Consider the following 23,001-nt stretch of genomic DNA (forward strand, 5'->3'; position numbering starts at 1 on the left):
AATCACAGCACTTTTAATCACAGCTACTCGTTTTAAAATGTTGCCTTTAAAAAGGCAGCACTGAGGCACGTTGGTAGAAAAAGTTCTACAAAGACTTTCAACACTTCAGTTATCACGATCAATTTTTAAAAAAGTAAGCCGTGAACAAGTTTCTCCTAGATAATCAGTTATCACTGGTAAATGTACTGCATTTAAGATTCTACACTGGGGCCTTTGAATGAACTGCTTTGACATGCTAGATTGGAGGGAAATGTTGTACAAAAAACAGTTCCATGCTTACAAATCATGGTTACCTTCTGAAAGCAGGATATGTTTTTTTTTTATGCCAATTTAACACATTACATCGTTGTTACAATCCAATTGCACATTAAGGTTAAAAAAGTACACTTGCACAGATGCTACAGCAACCTTTAACATTTAAACTCCCTTCATCTAACCTACTTCTAGAAGGAGTAACAGAAAGTAGGCCAAGCTAGATGTTACATAAGAGACATACACACACACGCACACCCACCATATTTACATGACAAGCAGTTGCATCAGGCTGCCAGGGTGAGCAGACTGGGGTGGGGCTGATTAAATCTTCTCTCCACCACAGATTGTCTACTCATAGTTTGTCCTCCAAGCTGGTTTTCCACCTGTGGGTGAAGAGAGATGTGGCTCCCATTTCTTTTATCCTGCACTTAGGCAAGTAAAGGGAATTTTGAGCAAAGAAATGGCAGGAAGATAAACAGATTATGCAGCCTTTCTTTCCTACTACTGTCTCAGCAGCTTTTCAGTAAAAATAAGCCAGGCAGAGGTTGCTTGTGCATCTCCTGTGTAACATCTAGTTTGGCCCTAAAACAGACCATTTTTAGGATGCATCTTGTGCTTGGTCACCTGTTGTAAATTCTGATTGCCTTCATGCACTGTTGTTTCTCTTCATTACACTTGCAGCTGTGTCTTTATATATTTGTTTGTATTGAGGTGCCTTTCTTCTGGTGCATCAAAGTTCATCTTATCTAGATGATTGTTTAAGCAAAATACAAAGAAAGCATCATCAACAGGGAACTTAAACCCTTAAGCAAGATGTTGATCATTTGCATTGTCCATTTGAGTTGCAGCCTTCAGTTTCAGCAACCACAAGCAATTAGGGTATCCCACTGCTTAAAAGTAACTGGCTCAACCACATTGTCCTTTTAAGAGGTCTCTGCCAATCTGCTTTTTTTCTATGGCTGCTGCTGGTATTGTCCTTCTGTAGCTGTGTAGAAGTCATCAAGGACACTCTGTAAATATTCAAAGGTTGGTCTCTCTTCTGCTTTATCTTTCCAGCATGTTTTCATGATATCATAGAGCTCAGCTGGGCAGGCTTCCATGCGTGGCATGCGGTACCCACGTTGAAGAGCCATCATTACATCAGAATTACTCATACCTGAAATGATAAAAGTAAAGACTTCTTTAAACTGGTTCATTTGGCTATGTCAGAGCAAACAGTTCTGAGTTTGGGGTGGTGGTAGTGGGGTTTTTTCTAGACTAATACTCTGTGCTTCCAGCCCTTATATCCAATTCATTTGTTGAACAATCATGCTTTTATTACTGGGAAATGTCATTAATAAGAAATTAAGATCCTTTATTCCTTAATTTCTCAGACAAAGTGAAAGAAAGATGCAGACTGAATAAGTAACTCTGGAAGATTCACAAAGGGATTCAAAACTAAATTATAAGTTTATTCTGTCATCCAAGAGCTTTTCCAAATTACATGCTACTACATGTCTAAGCAAAATTCTCCAACGATATAGTAGATCTCCCTGGTTGAAATTGTCCCAGTAGTCCCACATTTCAGAAGCTTTCAGCACACTGACATAAAGTTTCCTAAATTTCAGCCGATTACCAAGTCTTTCCCTACTTGGACTTGCTTGAACATGTGGAGCCTGCCCTTCCCAAAAAGACCACGAAGGCCTATATTGTTGGGCAGACATCCAAAAACTTGTTTCCAAAAGCTTGAAATATAAAAAGACCAGGGAGACAGAGAAAATGAACTAAAAAGAAAGCAAGCTTCTTCCTATTTACTTTAAGCTCCCTTTGGAGAAAGGGAATTCACTATTAAGCTACATGCTACTACATGTCTAAGCAAAATTCACCTCAATTTATCCCCCCAAGCTTGCCCAATCCCAATTTTATGGAAAGATCAAAACTAACCCAACATGAAATCCTCTCTAACCATACTGGTATGTGCTGCCTTACATAAAGCAGCTTTCTGTATAGGCCTGGTGAGGCTACAATAGTCATTAAGCTGAACTGTTTTTTGTCAAGTTTTTTCTTTTTTTTTCTTTCCATAATACAGTAAACAGTAAAGTCTCCCTCCTTTTTATGCAAACACCCCAACCATGACCGTTTCTCTTCATGATAGTGTGTACATTCAGATAGGTAAAAGTATAGTTTGATACAGATGGGGGAAACATAGAGGTTTAAGGTTTTGATGCTGACTGGAAGAAGCAGACTTGAGGTTTGAGAGCATTGCTTGTGCTTCAGATTATCACTGCCTGCCCAACATGTATATTAGTAAATAAACATATTACATAATATGTGTCTCCAGTTCTCTGTTCTCCATTGGAAACCTCCCCAGGCACTCTACCTATTCCACCCATACTAGGTGACAATCCAGAACAAGAGGACAGTTTAAACATTGAAGTATGAACTGTTATTCCCCATGTAAAGTTATTTTGCCAGCCAAATATCAATTCCCACATTGCAATTTTTGTTCTAGGATCTTAACTTGGAAAGAAACATGATATATCTACTTCCAGGCCATATTTTGAATTCTGGATGAACCCAGCAAATCATTCTTTAACACACTATGATTTTACTTATGACAGCGACTTGTAAGAGTCCTCCCATGAGTGAAAAGTGAAAAGGCTGGTAGATGCAAGACTAGTGCAAGGACAAAAGAAAACTCCCTTGCTTTGGCATTTGGATGTGAATGCAAGAAGAGTATTGACAGTTAAAGAAATAAAGTGGCACAGCAAATTCTTTGCATACAGAAAGTCCCAGGTTCAATTTCTGGCATCTCCAGGTAGGGCTGGGAAAAAAAACTGGTCAGTATCCAATGCTGCCACAGGACTAGTGCTAACGACATTGCATATTGTAAACCAATGCTAGTGAAGTATTATTGGCACTTGCTAGGCAAAGGGAAAAAGCAGTGATTTGTCACCAAATTTTTGTGGCTAATTGACACTTTTGCCCTTTGCCTAAAAAGTGCTCATGACTTTGCAGTAGTGTTGGTTTGTGCTATCACAATGTCATTAGTGCTAGAACTGGGACAGCATTGGATACTGCCCCTATCTGAAGTCCTAGAGGGGTGCGGCCAGGCTGTATAGATCAGGGGTAGGGAACCAGTGGCCTGTCAGATGTTGTTAGACTCCAGTTTCCATCAACCCCAGCCAGTATGGTCAGTGGTCAGACATAATGGGAGCTGTAGTCTAACAACTTCTTGAAGGCCACTGGTTCCCCACTCGTGGTGTAGACCATCTGAGCTAGATGGACCCATGGTCTGACTTGAAATGTCAGCTTTCTAACATTTTTCTGATAGACATTTATGTTTTGGCTGACCATACGTACCGTGTCAAACCGGACAGTACCGTGTTTTTTTTTCATATTTCCCAACCGTTCTGTTATTTTAATATAAATGTCAATTTTGTCCTATTTTTAATTTTTTGTAAAACACAACGCGTTTATCATAAGGCTCTATGCTAATCAATGCATGCAGTAAAACTACTAGTGTGACAAAAGAGGAAGTTCCATTTACTTTCTCCAGTCTGGGCCAGGCTTCTTGAGCTAGCAACGATCAGACACCACCCCCTTGCTTGTCTGCAGTGGTGGGGAATTCAAGAGGCAGTCGCTAAGCCCCATTCAACATGTGGGAGCCAGGAGGGTGAGTCTTACTGTTATTTCTACCATCATTCCGCCCATAGAGATTCTTTCTGCCCTACATTCAGTTTGATTCGGACTTTTCAGACTCATATTTCGGTTCAACAGGCTGCTAGCTATTTTTTTATTACAGCAGAACTCTCCGGTGGGACGTTAGCATATACCGGCTTGTGATAGCAGTCAGAGTGTTCATTCCTTTTTTTTTTTTCTTTTTGGTGTATGTTTATGATTTTTTGCAGTCTGGCCACTGCAGTCCTGCATTAGAGTGTTCAGTGTGGTATGCCATACAGATTTGTTTACTGCTCATGTGATATTTTATAAGTATTTTATATATGTATATTTATGAGGGCCTTTTTGTGTATATGCAATAAATTAGTGTTGTTCATTTGCGCCCCTTTTCATGTTCTTTTGCAGTGAGTTTAGGTTGTTTTTTAGGTCTCTTATAGCCTGAGAGACCACAAAGGGAGCTGCAGTTGTTTTGTTATATTGTGGTTTTTCATGAATACGGAATATTACATAACCCCGTCCCATTTTTGTCATACCAATATCCCGTTTTTGTCTCAAGGAAATATGGTCAGCCTATTTATGTTCCATTTCCCAACATGTGAGCATATCCTATGGCCGTCTAGCTGCTGTCTAGTGGCCATAGAATTGCTCCCTCAATGTAGTTCTAATCTATTCAGACAATAATTACAAATTTACTAAGTGAGTTTACTTTTAAAAGTTTTAAAATATAATTATAATTTTATGAGCAAACTAGGTCATACATAAAATAACTTTAGGCACAGAAAGGCTGCTTTATGTTCCTAAGCATTCCTCCCCAACCTGGTGCCCTCTGAAAGTTTTGGACTACAGTGCCCAGCATTCCTGACCATTGGCCATGCTACCTGAAGCTGATGGGAGCTGAAATCCAAAATATTTGGTGGGCACGAGGTTTGGGAAGGCTGTCTTAAACCAACAAAGTGACGTTAGATCTGTAAAAAGCACAAAAAAAGAGTATTGCTTATTTTTCTATCCCTCCCCCCCCCCTGATTTTTTTTTTTTTCTCATAGCCTCAAAATTTCTGGAAATTTTACATCTTTACCTCTGACTGACTCACTCTATAGAACCAGGAGGGGAGATGATGTGATGCAAATCCTTGAATTTTATTTATTAACTAAATGTATGTGTTGCTTTGCTTCCCACCACAAAACACAGTCTCAAAGTGACTTGCGCACAAATCCATAATTAATGTAAGACAAAAATCAGTATAAACCATAATTAGCACAGTAATGAGATTTACAAAAGTTCAAACATGCATTCTGTTCTGCCAGCAGCCCAGCTCCCCCAATGGCTAGATGCACATGTGCAACACTTGCACGCCTGTGCACAGGGAGGAAAGCATTGGGATTACACCTCTCCAATTCCCCTTTAATGATATTGCAGCAGGACACAGTATGTAGTCGCTGCTCAAATGCCAAGGACTTAAAACCAGTCTGAAGTAAAAATTAGTAATGTTTTGCTTTACAACCATTTTTTACAGATGTTCAATTATTTTAATGATGACACATAGCATTCACTTCCATACCTATTTCTCTCAATGCAAAGATTCCCTAGCAGAAAACTAAACTGTTCACCTATATTCTCATGGAATGCATGCTGATCCCCCCAGAGAGTTCAGCGGCTTCCAAGGCTAGGCCTGTTTAGTCGGCAGACAACCTTATCTGAGGTCAGTTCAATTTTTCGCTAGAGCTCAGAGCTGTCTAGCTCATCCCGCATTTCCTTTGCTATAAAGTTTAGCTCCAAACCCAGTGCTTGCTTCTAGCTTCCATCCCAGCTCTGATACAGCAAAACCCACATCTTGCTGTAGAACAGGGGTGTTGAACCTCAGGCCCGTGGGCCCAATCTGGCCCACTTAGGGTCCCAATTTAGCCCTTTGGGATTCCCCAGAAGGTCCCACCCCTTCCTCTGGCCCCACCACCTTTCCCTTGACCTTGGTGCTTTCCTGGCTTTTGCACATTCTTTTTTTCTATGATAGAAGATTGAAATATTTATCTTAAGGCTTAGTTACGGGCAGTAAGAGCTTTAAGCTAAAATATGCTGGTATTTCTAGACCCCCCCCCCTTTTTGCCTTTGGCCCTGCCCACAAATGGAATGTGGCCCCCGAAGAACTTCTCCAAAATGGAATTCAGCCTGCAGGGTGAAAGCAGTTAGATGCCGTGATATAGAATAAGTCTCTTACGTTGTATAAATAGGACTGATACCAAGACATTCATTCACTTAAAAAATAACAACAACCAAGTACTGAAAGGAACACGAAGTTTGCAGACATACATGTGCACACAGATGCATACCCGTGCTTTGGGGCCTGGTGCTAGAAAAGCAAGGGGCAAGGTCAATCTCCCCCCCCCTTAAGAAAATCACCGTAAGTGGTCAGAGCACCTTCTTGCATTGTACTCAAGCCCAGGACCACCAAAAACCACTGAGTTTTGCTCCTGACCCACCCAAAATCATTAAGCTCCACCCTCTGGTTCTGCCTCCAGATTTGCTGTGGGATCTGCCTTGTGAACCAGCAGGCTCTGCTCCAGTCCCACAGCAGGTACCTTCATTTTTTTGCCAGAGTTGGCAACCTGACCACAATCAAAGCTGGTAGAAAAAGGAAGATGGGAGGGAAGCAACGGGAGAGTCCAAAAATTTGGCCAGATGTGGAGGCCATAGGGTCTGCAGTTCAGATAGATCCAGTCTCAAAATGGAGATTGCAGACTGAATGAATGAGTCAGTGGTAGGTATTGCAGGCATCCGATTACACCTGTGGATTTTGGATTTTTTTTCGTCAGGGATCAGCTTTTTGGCTCCCCCCCACACACTTCTCTAAACAGAGTGAGAGTAAATCAAATAGAGCAGTAAATAAAAAGGTGTACATACCTGGATAAGGGATTTTCCCGTAAGTAATTATTTCATATAGAAGAATTCCAAAGGACCACACATCAGACTTAATAGTAAAGGAGCCATAGTTAATGGCTTCTGGTGCCGTCCATTTGATAGGGAACTTTGCACCTAAGGGGAAAAAACACACTATTCCTATTCAATCTGGATTTAATTCATGTAGCCATTTGAAACTACTCATTAGTGGAAGGTGACTGAGAAATCAGAAAGGATTCAGAGGAGAGCTATGACAAAACATGTGGAGGCCCAATACATCTTGCCTCTCTCACAGGGCTGGCCTTATCCTTAGTCAGGGTGAGGTGGCCACTTCAGGCAGCAGATGTTGGAGGGCTGGCAGGGAGAGGCTATGACATGTTGGAAGACAGTTCTGGGTGTGCCACTTGGTCTGTCCTGCAGCCTCTAAGGTTACCTAGGGAGGTGGTGGGCTCTCCCACAGTGGAGGCATTCAAGATGAGGCTGGACAGCCATCTGTCGGGGATGCTCTGACTTGGATTCCTGCATTGAGCAGGGGGTTGGACTCGATGGTCTTTTAAGCCCCTTCCAACCCTACTGTTCTATGATTCTAGCCTGCTGCCCTGATATGCAGTGGAAGGTGCTCTCCTGTTCCCAGCACTGAACTAAAATTCAGCTGTCAGACGGTCAGCTTCTATATGTGAAACTTGTCACTCACCTCAGGTAGCAAAGTGTTTCAGGCCAGCCCTGCCCTCTCATCCCACCTCTACCAAGCACAAGCAGTGGAGGCTGGCGGCTCCAATAGCAGTGGGGCAATACATCAGCTCTGGGTTTCAGTCAAACCCCAGTCAGAACTCTAAAGGAGCTATCCAAGCACCTTGGATGGGTCCTTTAGAGTTCTGGCTGGAATCTGGAGTGGATTCAAAGCTCCACCGACATTGGAGCCGCCAGCCTCCACTGAGTACAAACTGCTTCCTGGCAGCCAAGGGCATCGCCTTTCTTACCATAATTGCCCCTGGGCTGACAGTGGAGGTTATGCTGCACGTGTAGAGATATTCCGTCAGAGGCGTCTAAATAAGTGGCCATTAACAGAATTGTTCTTATAGGGGTTAAAATTATCAAGTGCTACAAACCTTCCCTAGCTGTATATTCATTATCTTCAATTACTCTAGCGAGTCCAAAATCAGCAATTTTGCACATCAATGACTCAGACACTAGAACGTTAGCTGCTCTCAGATCTCGATGTATGTAGTTTTTTCTCTCTATGTACGCCATCCCTTCTGCGATCTGTAACGACAAACAAAGAGTCTTAATTTTTGTACTGTGTTTCTTCAGCACTCAGGGGCAAGCTCTTCTCTTTTTTTAACTTAACACTTCCCACTTTTACACATTGCCTATGACATGCATACTTTCCTGAAAAAAAGAAAATAGGGACTATCTTGAGTACTTATAACAATTTTTTTCTCACATCAAGCATTACTGCCTAACAGCAGGTTATTACACTACAGTATGGATGGCAAACCTCCAGCCAACAGGCCAAATACGGCCCATGAGAGTTCCCTCATCTAGCCCACCAGCTTCCTCCCTGGCCCTTCTCCCAGCAGTGAAAAGCTCTTATTTCTGATCCGCTGATGAATGGAGGTAAGAGCTTTGGGGAGAGAGGACAGAGCTTGGAGAGGAAGCTGTTGAATGATTCAATCCAGCTTACCTCTGAGGCTTGTCCTGCATGCTTCTGAGAAGAAATGCAGAGGCTTGCCCTGCTTACTTGTGAATTAACATGCTGCTCATGCTTACTTCTGAGTAGACATGCAGAGGTTTGTCCTGCTTACTTCTGTGTAGGCATTAAATATGTAAGCATTTTGGCCCTGCTCACCTTGCCTTTGGTTCGATCCACAGATGGGATACAGCCCTTGAGACTTTTGGAATTCAGCCTTAGGCTGAAAAAGGTTCCGCACCCCTGCCCTACACAGTGCCCTAGTGCAAAGTCGCGTGTGCGAGCCGCCTGATAATTGAGCAGTTTCCTGCTGCTCCAATGAGCTGCCATTGTGTGCAATGATGGTGGAGGCAGCAGGATTGGGCAGGAGCCGAGACAAAAGCTCCATGGCATTTCTCTCTCGGCTCCAGTCCTATCCTGCCTCTTCCAGGGCCACCAAGAGCAACTGGGCCACTCTCTGCCGGGCACAGCAGAGGTTGGTGCCGTTGCTTGCTCAGCTGTGGCACCAGAGCAGCTGCCATCCTGCTGAAGGAGAGCAAAGTTGTTCCAAATTTCCTGACCTTTTCTGTGATGATAAGTGGCTGTCAGGAGTATCTTACCTAGCATATATTTCTGAAAAAATAAACACACTTAATCTGTCCCTTCAAGGTAAAGGTGATGTTTTACCAATGAGTGAGAAAGTAACTGCTTTTCAAAAGAAGCTTGTGCTATGGAGGGGGCATTTTGAAAATGGATATTTGAATTGTTTCCATAAGTATGTGATTTTGTGGCCAGAAACGATGTGTGTCACCTATAATATTTCTCATATCTGCACACTTTAAAAACTTGGAAACTGAATTTTCTAACCTGTTTAAAATCTTTCAAACAAAGAGTTTGAGTGGGTTTTGAACCCATTTGTTAAAAATATAGAAATGCAACACCTTCCAATTAGTTTGCAAGAACAACTGATTGACATCAGGGAAGATGGAAATTTACTAGCTCAATTTCAGCAAAAACTTTTGCATAATTGGTAGATAGGATTGAAAAATGAGTATCATGATTTAGTAAGAACAGCCAACGATGCACTTCTCCCATTTGGATCTATGCATCTTTGTGAGATGTCTTTTTCAGCTATGACAGCCATTAAAACCAAGTATTGGAATAAACCAAACTTAGAACCAGACCTTTGAATTGCTGTATCACAAACTGTTAAACCAAGATTTTCAAAAATAATGAAGCATATTCAATCACATTGCTCTCACTAAAAATATTATTAATTGGGTGACTTTGGACCAGTCGCAGACTCTCAGCCCAACCCACCTCACAGGGTTGTTGTTGTGAGGATAAAATGGAGAGGAGGAGGATAATGTCAGCTGCCTTGGGTTCCTTGCAAGAGGAAAAAAGGCGGGGTATAAATGCAAGCAATAAATAAATAAATAAAATATTGTTTAGTTCATCTTTATCTCATCCTTTTTAATTTCTATTTTTGTGTATGTTTTATAATATACATAATGTATTAGTACAGTAGTACATGTGTATCATTTATAAATAAATATACATGCATTGGGGGGGTGCTCAAAATTTTTTTACTGATGGGGTGCACGATCAAAAAAGTTTGGAGACCACTGCCCTAGTGTTCATGCCTGTGCATTAATTCACACTGAGCATGCATCCATTTCCTATACAGAGGTTTAACCTGAGAGGGAGGGAACTGGAACATGAAGAATGGCAATTTTGGAGCAGATGTGCATACACCAGCACATTTTTGTTTTAGAAGGCATCACCCCTAGTTTTTCCAAAGGGCAAAAATAGGGACAAGTAGGGGCCATTGGGTTAGATCCGATCTAAATTAGTTGTACTTGAGTTTCACTGAAACCTATGGAAGTTAGGTTAGACATGATTACTTCAAACACTGGTATCAATGGGACCTAAAGGCGACTAACACAGGTTGAATCCAACCCAATGGATTTATGAGAGTCTGGGATCAGAAAAATCAGGGCAGTTGGCGCAAATATGATAGTATATAAGACAATAATTATAAACTTGATCCACATCAGGAAATGTGGATCAAGAAAAAAAATAAGGAAAAAAGAAAATTACAGGGAAGAAAATGCCAGGAAATGGTTGGGCGAAAGGGTTAATGGACAGAGACAGTGGTAAGAAACTATTCTGAAGGGTCAGAACTCATTTAAAATTATAAAGCAATGCAGGAAAATTAGTCATATCATTATATTCTGTCCTCCTTCCAAAGAGCAACAGCAATGTACATTTATCCTCATAATACCCTTTTGAGGAAGATTAGACAGAGACATAGTGACTGTTACCTTGTCCAAGGCCAACCTGTGAGCTTTTATGGCTAAGCAAGGATTTGAACCCAAGTCTCTCTCTCAAAAATATTCTCAGTATATTAAACTGTTACAAACAGATTGACCTCACTTCAATCCGTCCCAAGAAGGATGATTTCTTTTGGTTAAAACCTTTCCCCAAGATCTTAAACTCTGAACCTTTTTATTATTAATATTTTTTCAAGTGCACAGGGAATAAGGGTGCAATCCTTTGCAGGTTTAAGACAGGAAAAAGTCCTACAACTCCCAGCATTGGGGAATGCTGGGAGTTGTAGGACTTTTTCCTGTCTAAACCTGCATAGGATTGCACCCTAAAACTTATACTATGTGTCATTCATACCTTTGTCTAGTTCCAGTCATTCTTTGCAATACACTTAAACACACAAAATGTAGGGAGGCTATGACAAATCTGGAGTTTAGTCTAATAGATTACATACAATCTGTGGCAGAACTTTAGAAAATTAGCTCCCATCTACAAATATGCTTTTCTTTAAATTTAGCATACCAGTTAGTAACTCTGACTAAAGACATGCAAAGCAAGGTAAGCGCTAGTTAGGTGATGCAACAGCTAGCCTTTCAGATCGTATAGGACTTTGTTAGTCCTGCAACGCTGCTTTACCTACCCTGAATCCCAGGCAAACCATAAAAAGCATAGTACAAAAGCTGGTGTGACATTGTTCAAAAAGTACCAAAAACAACTGTATCTGAAATGGAAATAATTTATTTTTGTAAATAATGCTTTCCATTAATTGGGGGAGGGGGTGAAAAAGGAAAGTATACGTTCCCTGTCCTTTACAGAAGTATAGCTTTCAAAGTAGAATAGCCGCATGATTTGACTTTTTCCTAATACGTGTGGAAATTTTCTCTACGATTTGAATATTTTGAATGTTATATTGAACTGTCTTTTAAAAAGTAAAAACGAATGCGGAATTATTTCAGGCCAAGACTGTTTTCTCTCCCCCTCATCTTTGTCTTTACACACACACACACACCTGGTTCACATGACAAGGTGTGGTTAGTCATGTTAGACCCACAACGAGCCAAGGTGCCCGCGGCATCACTTTATATATCCAACGGCCGCTCAGGTGTTGTCGTGTCATGCAAACCCAGTGAGTGTGGATTATGTGAGGATTAAACAACGTTCACATAACCCATGCTCGCCAGGTTTGCATGACACGACAACCCCTGAATGGCATGCAAAATGGCAGCCGCATGTCCCCCATAAGTGCTGCAACCGCATCATGAGGTGTATAACCTCACCATGGGTTAAATACCCTATCGAGCCTTTTTGCATGACACAACTGCTGTTGTGTTGTGCGAACCAGCCCAATGACATTCAACATCTCATGCTGTATTTTGTGGTTTTAATTGTTGTGAATCACCCAGAGAGCTTCAGTTATTGGGCGATATAGAACTGTAATAAATACATACATACATGTCTGGACTCTCCTCCCACAGCAACATTCTAGTGGTGGGACTCGGTTTATTACAGGTAAGGATTTGGGGTACAACTATATCCAGTACAGTGTTGAGGGGATTGTGACCCTAGTGAAGGTACAGCAGGCGCGGTTTTGGAGGCCATTTCTTTTGAGTCGTCAACCGCTTCTAGCACACGTTTCCAAACTGCAGCTTTGAGGCAGTCTGCCCAGTTTCTACAGGCATGTTTGGAGGAAGCCTGACAATTTGGGCATGCCTCAACTACATGGCTTTCCCCAAGGCAAACCAGGCAGAGAGAATGCTTGTCCAAGGGTGGAAACTTTGCCCCACAGCAGGAGTACTTTCTGAATGGGGTACGAAGGGCCATACGCCCATTAGGGTGATCACAGGATCACAAAAAATAAAAGGAAAATACTATAAACGCAGATATAAAGACAAAATAATGATAGAGAGAAGAGGGAGAGAATAAAACCTCAGCTGTTTGACAAAAAGTGCTATCAGAGCAGAGTCCTATCACAGAAGTTCATAAATGAGGCCACCACAACAGCGGTCAAAATAGAACTGACAGAATAGGCGGGAACACGCCAGGGACATGTACACTGGACAGTGGGGGAGGGCTTCCCACCAAACTCCTCAGCTATAGATGTTTCCTGAATTGAGGCTCCACGCAGCTACAGAGCCCGTATGTCTGATGGAGACCATGAACAAGAACTATTCACCACTGATTCACTTAGTATCTCTTTAAATACTAACGAGCCCTTCATCTAAGCATTTAAGTTTTTAAATAGCTTCTTAAACTGAGACGCGGCAGGTGGAAGCAAAAAGCCTCTTCCAAAAAATGTTCCAGCTCCTTTCGCCTTCTCTTCCTCCAGCTTCCTCCCAAACTGAAGCCCTCCACACAGGTCTTGATTTGATGGCAACTTCATTCCTCTCCCCATCGTTTTCAGCTCAGAGCACCACTCTGTGCCACATCCAAGACAGACTTTTTTCGGTCTAAACATGCATAGGTGTACACCCTTAATCAATCTTAAGCACTTGCTCACAAAACAGTGTCATTCTTATAAAACACACACACACAGTTGAACTAACCTGGCTTAAACCGGATTTTAACTGCTCAGAAAATTGTAGTGTTACATGCTATAAATAAATTGCATAAATATCTACACACTTTTGTCATTCAGGTACCACTCCTCTATTTGGTATGCAGTTCCGTATCTATAAGAAAGAAACTGCATTCTCTCCTTGTTCCTCTTTTTGAGGGTCAGGCAATGGAAAATACTGGTGGCACTTCCCACAACACTGTCACAAGCGCTAAACACAGTTTAAAAGAAAGAAAGAAAAGAAATATTCCACAAAAACTAAGCTATTCTGCCTCTGCATACGCCTTGTTAAAGAACAAGCAGCTTTTCTGTTAAAGGCTCAGAAATAGAGTGGCCATGTTTTCTCTACAGAGAACAGGCCTCTTATCTGGAGTGTTACTCAAGTCCAGTTTAAAAGATAAAGAACCCTAACAGGGCTGCCCATCAACAGTTAGCAACTGGAAAGCAGACTGTGCAAGTATACAGGTCACCTGGTCACAGTCGTTTCTACTATGGTGAAACGTATGCATGTATGCACTTATTTTCATTTCTTTACCGCCCAATAGCTGAAGCTCTCTGGGCGGGTCCCAAAAATTAAAACCACAGAATGAAGCATAAAATATAAAATATGAAAGCTTAAAATCACAATATAACAGTACAACCAGAATAAAACCTAGCAGCAATGCAGAGATTTAGAATGTATTGTATTTCTATTTAAATTATAATTATTTCTAAATATACACCTATATACATCAACTAACATATGCAATTTTTATGCTAATCTTTCCTCTTTTGTCCTCTTTTCCAGTGATGCGTAAGTGGCTGCCCTACCCAGAAATTTACTCAGGATCTGCTGACGTTGAACAGAGTTTCTGGCTAATTAATAAAAACTTTGTAATATAAATTGCAGAATTTATTTTTCCTGCAGAATTTGACAGTGTGAGTTGTCAAATACTGATTGCTAAGGCATCTGTCCAAGTGCACGAGAACAGGTCTTTAAAATGAAACCCCCTATAAAGAAGACAGAATACCAGTCACTCTTAAATTTACAACTTGAGATGAAATGGGCAGATACGCTACAACTGAACGGAACAGACATCTCTGAGGACTGGTAATGCCTGTAAGACTAGCACTGTGCAGTCCTAGTAACGTGAGTACAATCAGTGCAAGGAGGACAAATTAGGATCATGGATAATGGGTAAGCAGTCTCTGTTTACCTGCTTACCTGTCTCTGTGGCAGCCTTCCCCAACCTAGTACCCTCCAAATGTGTTGGACTCCAACTCCCATCATTCCCAGCCAGCCAATGGTTGAGGAAGGCTGCACTGTAGTAAAAGGATCCACCTCTCTGTACACCTCTTTTACTAGATTGGGGAAATGGGAATGCACATTCCTTTGAATCCATCTGTAAACTCACAGAAAGGGATGCTCTGCAAGGCTTCTGGGAAACTGTGTTGTTTCCTGCTCTGCTTTAGGTTGATAAAACACACGGAAGGAGTTTATTTGGGTAAACACAAAGAAGTACAACTCCTTAAGAATTTCCCAAGTTACCCAACAGCTAGTCATGACTGGGTCTGGAGCTTTTCTTCCCACAGGTCCATGATGAGAAGCAGCAGCATGTCCTCCTGGGCTTGTCGAATTTTGGAGTCTGCCCTGTGGGCCTATTCCAGTTTCTGCATTGCTCCAGATCTCCGAGCAGCAGCTCAGGGCAGCCCCAACACTAGGACTTACAAAGGCAAGGGGAGCCTATCCCTTGCTATATCTCACTTCCAATTAGGAATCTGCACTTCTGAATTTTGGGCTGCCCACCAGATATAGGAAGCTGTCCCCAAGGACAGTCAGTGTGATTCATCAGCCCCTTTCTAGGCTATCTTGCCACCCAGCTGTGCCAGAGCCACGCCCTGGCCTGGGTGACATTCACTGTAATCCCTTTGGCAATAGCAAACAGCTATTTATTTTGTTAAGCAATGTGAGAGCTCCCCCCACTCCCCGCCACGGCACAAAAATAACCCCTTTCTTCCCTCACTATGTTCCCTCCTGAAGTTAGAGTATTTGTGAAGATTCCATGACATCATAGCAACTCAGCCAACAATTGGAGGGGTCAGAGTGGGCGGCAGACAGGCAACAGCTCTGTAAATACAATTGTGACTACATCACTGAACTCAAGTTTACACAATAAAGCTAACTTTGTAGATAAGCTATAGTTAGGGTATCAGTGGCTACCTTGACACATCTCTGGTCAGGCTGAGCCCAGTTACATCCTACCATGCTGTGCAATGTAGCTACTATTTATATAGTTCAATCCAGGCACATTGTTCTATTATCCCACCTATAGCTGACCTGCCATTGCCTCCCCAAAACTGACCTTAGTGCGACTTGACTGAGCTACAACTGGTAGGGAATAATACAATGCGCCTGGGGAAAGTGTAACAAACATATGCCTCAGCAATTCAGGAAGCAATATATTTATTGCATCATATGCAAGAGAACCCATTTAAACACAAACATTCAGCATCTGAAAGAAGGAAATCAAACCAGACCTTTTGAACCAAAGCCTGACTAAGTACCTCTGAGTTCCAGGCACCTGTGGAACTGAGGTATAGCCAGGGCCAAACCACCTCTGCATCATGTGTCTTGAGCTTGAATGCACTTAGCTTCAGAGAGGTGGTGCAGAGGTGATAGCTGGACAGAATGGTTCTTGGGTTTTCCCCAACCATTGTTTCCCCATTGTGGAAAGCCTTGGGAAAGTAAAGTTCTCTGTTGCAACATCACAGTTTTAAAACAATAAAGCAGTCAGTTAGAATTCACAGCAACGGGCACATAATGCTTCTTGATTTTTTCATCTATATCTATACTTTGTTTACCTGGGCTGAGAAGTCAATGAGCTTTGGAAGCAGTAATTTTCCACCCTCTGGACTCTTCAGAAAATCCAGTAAGCTACCTGTGTGGATAAAGCAAGTGTAAGACCAGTTGGCAAGGAGCACAAGTAAAACTTGTGTTCTAATCTTCAAGTGAGCAAGACAGAAATTCATTTACACATATGTTAAATTAGGGAACATACACCTATTTTTTTGCATCATTTATATGCTTTTCAGCTTTCTGTTCTGCAAAACCAAACCCAGAATGGTTTAAGAGCTGCTCATGTGTACACATTTGTATATGCATTGAAAAAAATGTGGTATGATCATAATGTATAATAATTGCATCTAAACTCATGTTGCACCCATTTTAAAAAATGAAGCAGGCCAGGTGTAGCCTTACTTTTCTATGCCGACCAAAATTCTAATGAGCATTGTCTCATTTAAGAATTTGCCATGCACCAATTAAGCAAAGCAGCTTTATTTATGCATCGCACTTTTAAGGAAAAGGAAAGGAAAGGTTCCCCCTGTGCAAGCACTGAGTCATTGCTGACCCCTAGAGGGATGCCGCTTTTGCTGGCGTTTATGGCAGACTACAGTGGGGTGGTTTGCCATTGCCTTCCCAGTCGTGACTACCTTTCCCCCAGCAAGCTGGGTACTCATTTTACTCACCTCGGAAGGCTGGGTCAACCTGAGCCGGCTACCTGGGACCCAGCTTCCGCTGGGATTGAACTCAGGTCATGGGGAGAGTTTCGGTTGCAATACTACCACCTACCACTCTGCGCCACACGAGGCTCTTATCGCACTTTTAAACCGCCTAGTAATCCAACTTCTCTGGGTGGTGTACAATACATAAAAACATAGTGTGCAAACAATTAATCAAAACAGCACATAAAAAAAAACAAGATAAAACCAGAAGCAAAGAGTAAAAACACTACAGCCCATAAAACCAAGGTAAAACCAGCAGCAAAATAAAAGAGCACTAAGATCTAAACGCACCAAAAACAGCTCTTAAAATGCCTGGGAGAATAAAAAGGGTTTCGTCAAAAACAGCTGCCAGATAAGCAGCTCTGGCTAGGCCATTCCACAACCAGGGTGCCACCACCAAAAAGACCCGCTCCTTAGTAGCCACCCACCTTGCCTTATTTGGCAGGGGGACCAGGAGAAGGGTCTCAGACAATGACATTAAGGTCCAGGTATGTAGATATGGGAGGAAACGCTCTTTCAGGTAATCTGGCCCCAAGCCATTTAAGGTATTAAAGGTTAAAACCAGCACTTCTGAATTGGGCCCAGAAATGGACAGGCAGCCAGTTGCAGATGGCAAAGCTCTGGCATATTATGATCACATTGTTCAGTTCCAGTTAGCAGTCTAGCCATCCTATTTTGGACCAACTGAAGTTTCCAGAGCATTTTCAAAGGCAGCTCCCCACATTGCAATAATCCAAACAGGAGGTTACCGGACTGAATAATTGTCACAAGGTACAGTTATAGTTGGTATATCAGCCTAAGCTGATAAAAGGTGCTTCGAAACACCACACCTACCTGTGCCTGTAGTGACAATGGTGGATCTAAGAGAAACTATGAACCTGCTCCTTTGGGGGGAGTGCCACTCCTCCTAAAGAACAGGCTGAAAACCACTTAACCAGACAAATGAACCACCCACAAACAGTCTTGTCGGGACTGAGACCCAGTTTATCTAGTTCATTACCCTGGCCAAGCACTGGTTCAGAACATCAACTATCTCACTGGTATTAGATAAAAAGGAGAGGTAGAGCTGAGTGTCATCTGCATATTGGTGACACCTCGGTCCACATCTCCTGATAACCTGCCCCAAACCCTACAACACAATTGCCATGGAGCATAGTAGTAACTCCCCCAGCTCCACCTTTTGGAACTGGCCAACCAAGTAGGAGTGGGTGCCCCCATATACCAACTCAGACAGCCTATCTAGAAGGATGCCACATTGAATGGTATCGAAAGCCACTGAGAAGTCTAAGAGAAACAACATGGTCACATGTCCCCTGTCTCTCCTCTGACATAGGACATACCACAGGATGACCAAGGCAGTTTCCGTTCCAAATCCAAGCCTGACACCAGTTTGAAATGGATCTAGGAAATCAATTTCATCCAAGATGAAAATCAGTTTCACTTTCCCTTCTCTCAAAGAGGAATTTACAACCCAGCTGGTCATCCCTCCTTAAACATAAGAAGAGCCATGCTGGATCAGACCAAGGGTCCATCTAATCCAGCAATCTGTTCTCACAGTTGCCAACCAGCTGTCAACCAGAAACCCACAAGCAGGGCATGAGTGCAAGATCACCCTCCCACCCATGTTCCCCAGCAACTGGTGTACATAGGCTCACTGCCTCTGGTACTGGAGGTAGCACATAAGTAGCCATCAAGACTAGTAGCCATTGATAGCATTTTCCTCCAGGAATTTGTCCAACCCCCTTTTAAAGCCACCCAAATTGGTGGCCATCACAACGTCTTGTGGTAGCGAATTCCATAGTTTAACTGTGTGAAGAAGTACTTTCTTTTATCTGACCTGAATCTCCCACCAATCAGCTTCATAGGATGACACCAGGTCCTACTATTTTGAGAGGAGAAAAATGTCTCCCTGTCCACATTCTCGACACCATGTGTAATTTTGTAGATCTCTATATTTCTTCCCTTACCCTCCTTTTTTCAAAGTTAAACAATCCCAGCTGTTCTAACCTTCTCTCATAGGGGAGATGCTCCAGCCCCTTGATCATTTTAGTTGCCCTTTCCTTCACCTATTCCAGCTCAACAATATCTTTTTTTTTAGGTTTGGTGACCAGAACTGGACACAGTATTCCAAGTGTGGTAGCAGCAAAGATTTCATAGAATAGTAGAGTTGAAAGGGGCCTATAAGACCATTGAGTCCAACCCACTGCTCAATGCAGGAATCCAAGGCCATGTATCCCGGGCGGATGGCTGTCTAGCTTCATCTTGAATGCCTCCAGTGTGGGGGAGCACACTGTCTCCCTAGTTAATTGGTTCCACTGCTTTATTGCTCTAACTGTCAGGAAGTTTTTCCTGATGTTCAGCCGGAATCTGGCTTCCTGTAACTTCAGCCCATTATTCCGTGTCCTGCACTCTGGGATGATCGAGAAGAGATCCTGGCCTTTCTCTGTGTGACAACCTTTCAAGTACTTGAAGCGCGCTATCATATCTCCCCTCAGTCTTCTCTTCTCAAGGTTAAACATGCCCAGTTCTTACAGTCTCTCCTCAGAGGGCTTTGTTTCAAGTTCCCTGATCATCTTGGTTGCCCTCCTCTGAACCCTCTCTAGTTTGTCTGCATCCTTCTTAAAGTGTGGTGCTCAGAACTGGACACAGTACTCCAGATGAGGCCTAACCAGTGCTGAGTAGAGGAGAACTAGTATTTCATGGGATTTGGAAGCTATATTTATATTAATGCAGCCCAAAACAGCATTTGCCTTTTTTGCAGCCATATCACATTGTTGGCTCATATTCAGCTTGTGATCTACAACAGTTCCAAGATCCTTTTTGCCTGTAGTGTTGTTGAGCCACATATCCCCCATCTTGTAACTGTGCATTTGGTTTCTTTTTCCTAAGGTGCAGAACTTGGCATTTATCCCTATTAAATTTCAATCTGTTGTTTCCTGCCCAGCGCTTCAGTCTATCAAGATCTCTTTGAATTTTGTTTCTGTCTTCCAGGTTTTAGCTATCCCACCAATTTTGTGTCATCTGAAAATCTGGTCAGCATTCCCTGCACCTCCTCCTCCAAGTCATTAATAAAAATGTTGAAGAGCACTGGGTCCAGGACTGAGCCCTGCGGTAGCCCGCTCGTTACCTCTCCCCAGTTTGAGTAGATCCCATTGATAAGCACTCTTGAAGTCCAATTCTGTAGCCAACTGTGGATCCAACTGATAGTTGTTTCATCTCGCTAGTTAACTAATCAGAATATCATGGGGCACTTTGTTGAAAGCTTTGCTGAAGTTGAGGTATATTATGTCCAGCCCATGAGGGAGGTTACCTGGTCAAAAAATGAGATCAGATTCATCTGGCAGGTTTTGTTCTTGACAAATCCATGTTGGCTTTGAGTAATCACTGCATTATTTTCAAGGTGCTTATAGATGGATTGCTTTATAATCTGCTCCTGAAATTTTCCAGGGATTGATGTCAGACTGACTGGTCTGTAGTTCCCAGCTTCCTCCTTCATGCCCTTTTTGAAGATAGGGACAACATTAGCCCCCCTCCATCATCTGGCACTTCACCCATCCTCCAGGATTTCTCAAAGATAATAGGCAGTGGTTCTGAGATTTCTTCTGCCAGTTCCTTTATTACTCTAGGATGCAGTTCATCTGGCCCTGGACATTTGAACTCATTGAAAGTAATTAGGTCTTCCTTGACCATATGCCTATCGATCTCAAGCTGCAATCCTGCCCCTTCAGCCTGTACTTCTCCTTTGCCCAGAGGGCATAGCCCCTCTTTTGGGAGAAGATTGAACCAAAGTAGGAATTGAGCACTTCTGCCTTTTCTTTGTCGTCTGTTATCATTTTGCCATCCTTATTTAATAGTTGAACCACCATTTCTTTCCTCTTTTACTATGCATGTATCTGAAGAAGGCCATTTTGTTGCTTTTAGCATCCCTCACTAACCTCATCTTGTTCTCAGCTTTAGCCTTCCTGATGCCACCCCTGTAGTTCTGTGCCAGCTGCCTGTACTCTTCCTTTGTTACTTGGCCTTCCTTCCACTTCTTATATGTGTCCTTTTTTGTTTTCAGGTAATCTCTAAGCTTTTTGTGAAGCCACATTGGCTTCTTCTGTTGTCTTCTGCCTTCTTTTCTTGTTGGAATTGTTTATGTCTTTAGAATTTCCTTTTTTAAAAACTCCCACCCATCTTGGACTCCTTTTCTCATTTCGCTTCCTATGGGACCTTACTTATCATTGTTCTGAGTTTATTAAAAGTGGCTTTCCTAAAATCCAGGGTACACGTTTGGCTACACTCAGCTTTTGCTTCCTTTAGAACCAAGAACTCAAGTATAACATCGTCACTTTCCCCCAGAGTTCCCGTAACTTCCACTTTAGCCACTAAGTCATCTCTGTTGGTTAGGATCAAGTCAAGGATAGCCAATCCTCTAGTTCCTTCCTCTACTTTCTGTAGAAGGAAGTTATCCACAACACAAGTCAGGAATTTCTCAGAGGGGCCCTGTTTTGCAGAATTTGTCTCCCAACAAATATCAGGGAAATTGAAGTCCCCCATTACTACTAAATCTTGGTTCCTTGAAACATTGGCTATTTGCTTTTCAAAAGTTTCATCCTCGTCTTCTCCTTGATTGGGTGGCCGGTAGTAGACTCCGACCACCATGTTCCTTTTATTCTTTGCTCAATTTATTTTAACCCAGATGTTCTTGATGGGGCCACCAAGCTCATCCTCCTGTATTTCTGGGCAGAGATGTGTATTTTTTACATATAGTGCAGCTCCACCTCCCTTTCTGTTCCTTCTATTCTTTCTGAACAGGTTATATCCTTCAATTGCTTTATTCCAGTCATTGGAGTCATCTCACCAAGTCTCAGTTACACCTATCAAGTCATAATTTCCATCCTGTATTAAGAGTTCAAGTTTGTTCTGTCTGTTTCCCATACTCTGGGCATCAGCATATAGACATCGAAGACCGTGTGCTTCATAGTCTGGCTTTCTTCCTACATGTTTTTGAAAACTATTCTTGGGCTCTATTACAGCTGTTGTTGTGTCCATTGTGGTGCATGAGCTTTCGTCCACTGTTACACCCAACTTTACATCTCCCTGCCCCGTAGGATTGAGTTTAAAGTCCTCCTGATGAAGTTGTTCATGGTGTGGCCAAACACATTCTTCCCAGCCCTTGTGAGGTGCAACCCATCCCTCGCCAACAGTCCAACTTCCAGGAAGTATAGCCCGTGGTCCCAGAATCCAAATCTCTCGCGCCGGCACCACCTTCGTAGCCAGTCATTCACCCGGAGTATTTTTCTTTCCCTTTCTATCCCTCTTCTAAGTACTGGAAGTATGGATGAGAAAACTATCTGGGCCCCAAAGTTCTTGAGTTTCCTTCCCAAAGCTTCAAAGTCTGACGTGATTTCTTCATAGCTCTGCTTGGAGGTATCATTTGTTCCCACATGGATGAGAAGAAAGGGGAACCTGTCAGTGGGCTTTATGAGTGTAGGCAACCCTTTGTCACGTTTCTAATCTGTCCTCCTGGGAGACAGCATACTTGGCGAGTCCATGGGTCTTCGCAACATACTTAGGTTTCAATCCCATGCAGCAAGGAGTCTCCCACATTTGTATAGGGGCAGTATGCTATTATGAGTTTTATTCTCAGTTTCTTTTCTAATTATGACTAACATGGAGTTTGCCTTTTTTACAGCAGCCACACAGTGGGTTGACATCTTAATTGAGCTATCCACCACAACCCCAAGATATCTTTCCTGGTTGGTCACTGCTAGCTCAGATCCCATCAGGCTATACTTGAAGTTGGGATTTTTTGCCCCAACATGCATCACTTTACACTTGCTTACATTGAACCACATTTGCCATTTAGATGCTCATTCTTCCAGTTTGGATAGATCCTTTTGGAACTCATCACAATCCCTTTTTGTTATAACCACCCTAAATAATTTGGTGTCATCGTCAAAATGAATGTAAGAAGCCAAGACAGGGAAGCATTGGCCGGATATGATCAAACACTGTGTGTCCATCCTTAGGCCTCAACAAGTGAAAGTCATTCAACACAACTGGACCAGACAGTGTTCTAGACACCTCCTCTACTGGAATTGCACTAACTATGTAG

At 42.5% G+C, this 23,001-nt stretch overlaps 1 protein-coding gene across 8 annotated transcripts in view; it reads right to left on the minus strand.

Moving 5' to 3' along the window:
• Positions 1–289: 289 nt before the first annotated feature.
• The window catches only part of LYN (LYN proto-oncogene, Src family tyrosine kinase), a 65,463-nt gene continuing 42,751 nt past the window's right edge, over positions 290–23,001 (minus strand). For all 8 annotated transcript variants that reach the window (XM_084849502.1, XM_084849498.1, XM_084849495.1 and 5 more), the window contains 4 exons: positions 16,200–16,272; positions 7,917–8,070; positions 6,811–6,942; positions 290–1,411 (listed from right to left, as the gene is read on the minus strand). In XM_084849502.1, coding sequence (XP_084705628.1) covers positions 1,209–1,411; positions 6,811–6,942; positions 7,917–8,070; positions 16,200–16,272 — 562 coding nt within the window. In that variant the 3' untranslated portion in view covers positions 290–1,208. The remainder of the gene's footprint in view (positions 1,412–6,810; positions 6,943–7,916; positions 8,071–16,199; positions 16,273–23,001) is intronic.

Source organism: Heloderma suspectum, chromosome 4 (genome assembly GCF_057233095.1).
Source record: "Heloderma suspectum isolate Gila_16-S chromosome 4, 16-S_ref, whole genome shotgun sequence".
In the NCBI taxonomy this organism is placed as follows: domain Eukaryota; kingdom Metazoa; phylum Chordata; class Lepidosauria; order Squamata; family Helodermatidae; genus Heloderma; species Heloderma suspectum.